This window comes from Pterocles gutturalis, unplaced genomic scaffold (genome assembly GCF_000699245.1).
Source record: "Pterocles gutturalis isolate BGI_N339 unplaced genomic scaffold, ASM69924v1 scaffold44758, whole genome shotgun sequence".
NCBI classification, from domain to species: Eukaryota; Metazoa; Chordata; class Aves; order Pterocliformes; family Pteroclidae; genus Pterocles; species Pterocles gutturalis.
Window position 1 is genome coordinate 25,970 of NW_010122262.1, and position 7,394 is coordinate 33,363.

General features: G+C 48.4%; 1 protein-coding gene across 1 annotated transcript in view; it reads right to left on the bottom strand.

The window, feature by feature from the left end:
• The window catches only part of NRG2 (neuregulin 2), a gene marked incomplete at its 5' end in the record, with an annotated part of 62,662 nt that overhangs the window by 22,609 nt on the left and 32,659 nt on the right, over window positions 1-7,394 (bottom strand). The window contains one exon of the mRNA XM_010077461.1: window positions 796-854. Within this exon, the coding sequence (XP_010075763.1) occupies window positions 796-854 (59 nt within the window). The remainder of the gene's footprint in view (window positions 1-795; window positions 855-7,394) is intronic.

The window sequence follows — 7,394 nt, forward strand, 5'->3', positions numbered from 1 at the left end:
AATACGAGGTTAAAGATCGGACACTATAGTTAGACACAACCCCATGTGCAAGGCTGTCTGACCCCCTGGGAGACACAGGAACATCTCTGTGTCTGGGAGGGATACAGCCTGAGATGCCCAGTCAGCAGACTTAGCCCGTATCCTGCGTGGCAGCAAGGGGTGGTAAGCCCTGCGACAGTGGCAGCCACCAGAGTCACTCCTGGGGCTCCAGGTGTCCGCATGTGCCCTGTCCAGCCCTCTGGGTGTGTTCCAGGATCTGACCCCAAGCCAGCCTCCAACTGTCTCACCTGAACAGCAACTGATGCTTGGTTTAGCTTCTGGAAACAAACACAGCCTCACCTCAGGGGAAATTTCATGACAGCCCTCGCTGTGATTTCCTCAGTTGGTACAGAGAGACTCACACCCCCCTTGGCAAGAGTCATGGGAAAATGTACATCTCTTGCACTGCACGACATAGTCCATCTTGAGACAGCAATGCTAGCAGATACAGCTCATCACCCAAACTGTTCTCACACAGCACACCACATAACCTTGTGACTGATTTGCATTTTGCATGAAAAGAGCAAGCAACAGTAAGTTCAATCAGAAACGAAAGCAGAACCCATTCTAACAAATGGGGTGATAACAAGAGCCCCGATTCTTCTCTTGAACACAATCACAGCTCCTCTGACAGCCAAGCAGAGCTGGGAGTGCACAAGACAGGAAGAGGGCTCTTGGAGAACAGAACAACCTGCTATAAGGACATGACACAGAGCTACAAAAACCAGGGAGGGAGAGAAGTAGAAAGAGACATACTGGAGAAGCTGACCATTGCGAAATGCTGACACCGGTCTCCTGTGAATTCGATCGGACACCTACCGGAAGAAAGAAAACCAGAAAGAGAGAAACAAGATAGCAAAATGACACCCAAACAGAGCGAACTGAGGCCCCTTCTGATCCCTTCCACAGCTCCTATCCGTCTGCTGTCAGACTGCACCCTTACCTGCATCCCTAAGCCCTAGCCCAAAGCTGACACCAAGAGCCATCCCTGACTAGACCACTCTACGTCCACCGCTGTGCCCAGGAGGTTTTAAGTAGTGTGGTGCATTTTTTGTCTTCAAACATACTTTGCTTAGGATCTGGCATGTACAATCGCAAAGGCAGTTTCTCCAAACATCTCTGTCCGAAGAATCCATTTGGACATCTGGAGGGGAAAAGGGGAGAAATCACAGAACATGTCTGGCACCATTCTTGAGGCTAAGGTCAGAAATAAAAAGTGCATTGTGATGAATGGAAAAAATAAAGGCTTTATGTGCTTATTTACTCTCCGCTTTGCTTTAACCAGGCACCTGCAACATCAGCATTCCAGCTCTATTTTTGGCCTGGGTCTTCAAGTAGCCAGCCAAACCCCTCATTTCCTCCTCTGCCTGCCTCCTTCCTTCTCACCTGCTTGGAGCACCAGCTGTCAGGAAGATCGAGATGGTCTGGATGCTACTTTCAGAGACTTTCCTTGGAGCCGCTATCTAGCCAAGATGGGCAGGAGGCACCACAGAGCGGGTGAGTAGCTGCTCAGGCGGCAGTGAGCATTGTGTACAGCAAGCATCTTCCTGCTACTACCCCCAGAAGTACCCACAGGGTGTTCCAGGGAAAAGGGTTATGTTGCAGTTAGAGAGAAAGCATGTGCAGAGTCTCTGTGTTAACAGAGAGAAAGGGACAGAGAAGAAGCTGAACCGAACAGGTCTCACATGCTGCCCAGCTGCAAGGCTCTCTCAGCCTATCCTGACCAACATTACATGATGGGCTGCCATTCGCCAGCTCACAGGGCGCCAGTTATACATGAGCATGATGCTGCAGTGGCAGGGACGGTGCCCTCGGGATGAGGGCCACAGTCACGTGCATCAGCTCATGAGTAAGCTCCCCAGAGCAGCTCCCGGGCTGAGCCAGGCTTGGGGAGCCGGGGGACGTGAGCAGGGGTGCATTGGGAGCCGCTGAACCACGCACGGGTGCAGCAGCACCCGCATGCTCTGCGTTGTGACCGGCCGCAGCTGCGGGTGAACCTGGGAAGTGATGGGACCTCAGCTGTGGGTGGTCAAATGCTTCCTCCCAGGCACTTATCACTCTCCCTCACTACGTATCTTTTCTTCTGCCCTCGTTGGACAGGTCCTCAAAGTTATCCCTAGCTTTCTTGAAGTCTCTTATCTGCCTGTCCCACAACTCCCTCCCTCCCCCACAACTGACCTCCCTCTCCTCTGAGTTAAGAGGGTTTTGTCATTGTAGCTACCATCTTAACACCTGATTTTCAGCTTCCTGGGGTAAGCAGGGCTGCAGGCTCTGTGCCTCGTAGACATCAGACCTTCCTTGCCCTCAGCTGCCACCCACAAGATCGCACTGTCCCTCAATGTTTGGCAGGTCCCTGCTGGTCAGCAAGGAAGGGATGGAAGGACACCACAGCAAAAAGGACATGGATCAGAGGCCCTACCCTGAGAACGATGGCTTAGCTCCCTGCCGGTCCACTGTGAAGGACAGCAAACAGATGGAGCAGCCTTGACACAGCGTCAGATGACTGGTCCCAACCTGTGCATAGGGTGGGGTGGAGTGGGGCAGGTCCAGGTCCCACACACTCGCTGCCAGCCCTGCATAGGCAGTGCAGATCTGACCCTTTTGTGGTTTCCAAAGGTCACACTAATGCCTGCTCCCAGTCTGTGGACACAGTGAAGGGGATGAGGAAGGGATGGCTTTGATGTTTAATATGATCAAAGCTTTGTAGTTCCAAAGCTTGTTGGCAGATTAGGTCTGTTCTGTTGCTCAAGGGCTATGGCAGCCTCTGCTGTTATCGACAGGTTTATGTTTAGATGGCACATTACAGATATGCAACTCCAGTGGCAGTTAAGGAAGTCAAGAAGAGAGATCATAGGATCAGAATGGTTGGGTTGGAAGCGACCTGAAAGCTCGTCTAGTTCCAGCCCCCCTGCCATGGGCAGGGACACCTCCCTCTAGCCCAGGTTGCTCAAAGCCTCATCCAGCCTGGCCTTGAACCCCTCCAGGGATGGGGCATCCACAGCTTCTCTGGGCAACCTGTTCCAGTGTCTCATCACCCTCTGAGTGAAAAATTTCTTCCCAATAGCTAATCTAAATCTGCCCTCTTTCAGTTTAAAGCCATTACCCCTTGTCCTGTCACTACATGCCCTTGTAAAATACCCCTCTCCAGCTTTCTCAGGTCCTGGAAGGCTGCTTCTCCCTACTTGCCTAAGAGAATGCAGAGAGGTTTCTTCAGCAACTTATTTGGTTCCCTTGCGGGAATGTGCTGGGTTATTTGTGCACCCCAAACTGCTCAGGGAGAACTTAAGGGCATGCCTTTGCATGAGGCTTCACTGAACTCCCTAGTCATACACTTAAGTTTCTCAGTATCCAAGTCAATTCTGAAACTGGAAATTTGACTCCCTGGTCAGGCAAATATCTTTGAAAATTTCAACCTCTTCTTTTGCATTCTTGGACATCCATCTTGCAGCACAGAAAAAGAAGACATACCAGTAACGTCATTTCAATACCAGGGAGCTCAGCCAGCTCCCAAGGAAAGACCACCATCAGACATGAGGCCCGTTGACCTTCCCTGTGATGAAGCAGAGGAAGCTGATGCTGGGAAGTGGAGTGAAGAAGATGCCCGGTCAGCAATCAAAGAGCACAAGCCTGAGGCAGCTGGGTGATGCAGACTCACAAGGACAGCCCTGGGGAAGCAGGACTTTGGAGAAACCTTTAAGAGACTGCACTGTGATTTGAACAAAGCATCCAAAATAGAAGGTGTCTTCCCAATCCTTTTTGAAGTCTTTTCATCACCACTGATAAGAGTCATGAACTTGGTCACAGAATCTTCAAGGATATCCAGTTTAGCTTGCAACGTGCTACCCCTTTGTCTGGGATCGGAGATCTGTATGTTGTGAGCACACTGAAGGGACTCAGGGATGCTGATGAATGAAGTAAATGTCCTACCCACCTCAAAAAGGGGCACTTTGTCTGCAAGGAGCTAAAACTTTCTCGGGTGCACATCTGCAAGAGGTTGGCCAAGGTAGTAACTTCAGTGTGACTGAAGCTGCATGCCATTAAGGAAAGATTTAAAATTACCTGAAAATTGGTGGAGGGAAATAACAACCCAGAGGAAGAGACTGGTGAGAAGTGAAAAAGTAAAACAGAAAAGTATCAAAGAAGCTTTGATGCCATGACAGCTACCGTACAGCCCATCTTCAGATCTCTGCAGTCAGCCTAGTGTGGGCACGGAGAAGAGCTTTCTAGACAGAAGGCAGTAGATAACAGTCTTCTCCATGTGTAGGACAGCTCGAGCTTTTCATCTTTAGTTACTAGTGAATCAGCACTGGGAAAAGTGACAGAAAAGAAGCCCTCATGAACATGAGCACCTTCTGTCACCTCCCAAGCTAGCATACAAGCTGTCAAGAGACACGTGTGCCACTCTTGTGTCCCTGGGTCCCGATTTCTCAGAAGCAAGGCTGCTGGCAGCAACAGTGACCAGGAGACCTCTGAAAGCATACAGTGCTCATGGTTCCTTTTTTAGCTGTCTCATACTTCTTGACTGGTGAAGACGGTTTGGTTTTTATTACTATGGCTCCAGATGTGACTTCTAGGAAAGAAAGTTCCAGCGTGCACAGTACAGGAGTCTCCCAGCTGGGACAGGAAGAGCAATGGAAAGCATCCCTTCTGCATGCAGAATCTGCTGCCTGGGGTAAGGGCTTGTGGGCAGCTCTTCTTCAGTGGCCAAGCAAATGGCCACTGAAGAAGAGAGTTAAGGCTCACTAAGGTCACGAGCCATGAGATGGTCTTTGGTCATGGCACCTTCTTCCCACACATTTGAACCCAGTCGAGAGGTTTTGGTTGGCTATCCCAGCAAAATGGAGTCCCTCCTCCTTTTGAAAGCTCTTGCAGGGACTACACAGATGGTGGGCTATTCCTGAAAATATTACCTTCAGACCTCCTGGTCCACTCACTGGTATCACAGAGGCCCAACATGTCTCTCCTCAAAGGCCAAGGGAAGTGGACAAAGCTGTGTTTGTAGGAACAGTCTTGGGGAAGTACAAGGCTGCATCAACCTCTTGCGGACCGTGCCTCGTCCCCTCTCTAGCCTGTGTGGAGAACCCCCAAGACCGTCCTTGCTTAACTGCATCCCTCTGTGCCTACCCAAGTGCATGAAAATATTTTTTTTAAAAATGCAATTTTCCACTTGCCACATCTGAAAATTTGCTACTTGCAAATGCCATCAGTAAAACTGATCAAGAATTTTTCTGTCCAGACTCTGTTGTTCCTGGGAAATGTCCAGTTTCTTCAGTTTTGACTAATTCCTTGAGACTTATTTTTATCCCATTTCAAAAACATCCACACAGTTTTGCTTTTGGGTTTATGATGAACTGCGGTTTAATATTAACACAATAAAAAAAAAATGCAGTAAAATGATCAGCCAAACAAAGCATCTCAAAAAGTACAAACCAAAATGGTTTGAATGACCCATTCCTATGTTGTTTGCAGAGCACTTCTTTATGAAAAGAAAATTTGACCTTTTGCCCTGAATCAGGGCAGGGTAATAATTATTGTTAATTATTATTTGCTACTACTAATCTGTAACATCATTATCATAATGTTCCTGCTGGAAGCAAAACTTTTTCTGCCCAGTTGATCTAAATCTTGCAAGGGTTGGCACATTTCCTTTACTCCCTCTGATCTTAATTAAAGTATGCCAAATTCTGTAGCTCTCATAATGCAATCCATGTTACAGAGGAATGTGAACAAGCAGGTGCTTCAAAATAGCGGGATAAGGAGAAGCTGTAGCAGAAGGACACAATGCACTGATATAAGCAAATGGAGAAATGTTTCAAGCATGTTGCTTATTTGTGCAAAGGGCTGAAAAAGAAGACAGTTCTGTCATTGTCCCCTGACCAGTCCCAGATGATCAGGCTCTGGAGAGCCACAAAAGGATGGACTCCACAAAACCACTGATGGAAGAAAAGAAAGCAACCAGAATAAATGTGGAGGCCTTATCCAGAGCAGCTTATCAAGGCATGTTTGCTGTATAGAGCCCAAACCACAGGGACACCCACTTCTGGGCTCAGTGAAGACAACAGCGCAGCTCCGACTGAGCTGCGGGAGCTCAGCAGGATCTGCACTGCTGTCTTCAGTGAACCTCGCTGTTGCAGGATCAGCTTCCACACTCTGATGGTTCTCAAAGGTCTGCTATAGTTAAAAAGGACACATTCAACAGGATGTATAGATGGGCCACTTGAACCCAAAAAAGTACCTGATCTCATCACCTAAAATAGACAGCGTGCAAAACCCAATGAATAAGTCCTGGCTGGTTCAGAAGACCTGAAATAGGATGTGGGGATTTTCACCCCTAGCTCAACACTGTGGGCGCTTCATTTCCAAGGACACTGCAACACCTCCCCACAGAACTGCTCATCTATCCACGGCAAAGTGACGTGCTCCTGGTTGTGCAATGTGCAACTTGTGCTGACCAAATCAGTAGTCATTGAGAGGGATGGCAAAGCTCCTGCCACCACAGGGGAGCTGAGCAAGCTGTGCTGCAAGGAGCACCATGGACATACAAGATCAGACCAATGTCCACCCCTTTGAATGGTGCTCTGGAAAAGCACAGGGGACCTGGCACTGTGGCTAATCCTTCAGAATTATCTTTTCCCTTTCCTGGGGAAATCTGCAGGAAACAATATACATGGAGGAGTTAAGCAAATGGGCTTCTAGAAGTGAACATGTAATTTTGTAAACCCATGATTTGCATACATCAACTAGTTTAAAAAATAATTTATTTTTTCCTTTTGCATTGTTTAATTTTTTATTCTCTCCTTGACTTTCACTTTTTGTCTGAGGTCCTCCAGGCTTCTGACCTCACTCTCTCACGTAATGCAATGCTGTCAGCCCAAGCCCAGAGAGTCTGTTTATCTGTCAGCATCTGTAAATCCTTCAGCCTTCCTCTTGCAAGCACAACCAGTCTGACATGATGGAGGGCAGGGGGGGTGTTGCTCTATAAAGCTCATTTAGTCTCCTGTTCCCATGTAATTTACGAAGATGCTGGCCCACGGTACCAGCCACTTTGATTACACCACCCACACAAGAGTCATGAAGGACCTTTAAGTGGGCAGAGAAGGACTGCGCAGTGATGAGACTTGGCTTTGTTTCTTTGTTTGGCTGAGAAGATCCCAACTGTAGATAACGTGTGCCAAGACCTCACTGGGAAAAAGAGTATTTCTGTCATACACCCCATGGAGCATGGCACCCAGCAATAAAAGATTAGAGCAGCCTCAACCTGCTCCAAGTTGTGCCAACAACTCAATGGGCTCGAGGACCGAGGTAGACCCAAGGTCAGAGGCTGCCAGCCATCCCAAGTGCTGCATTCAGCTGGA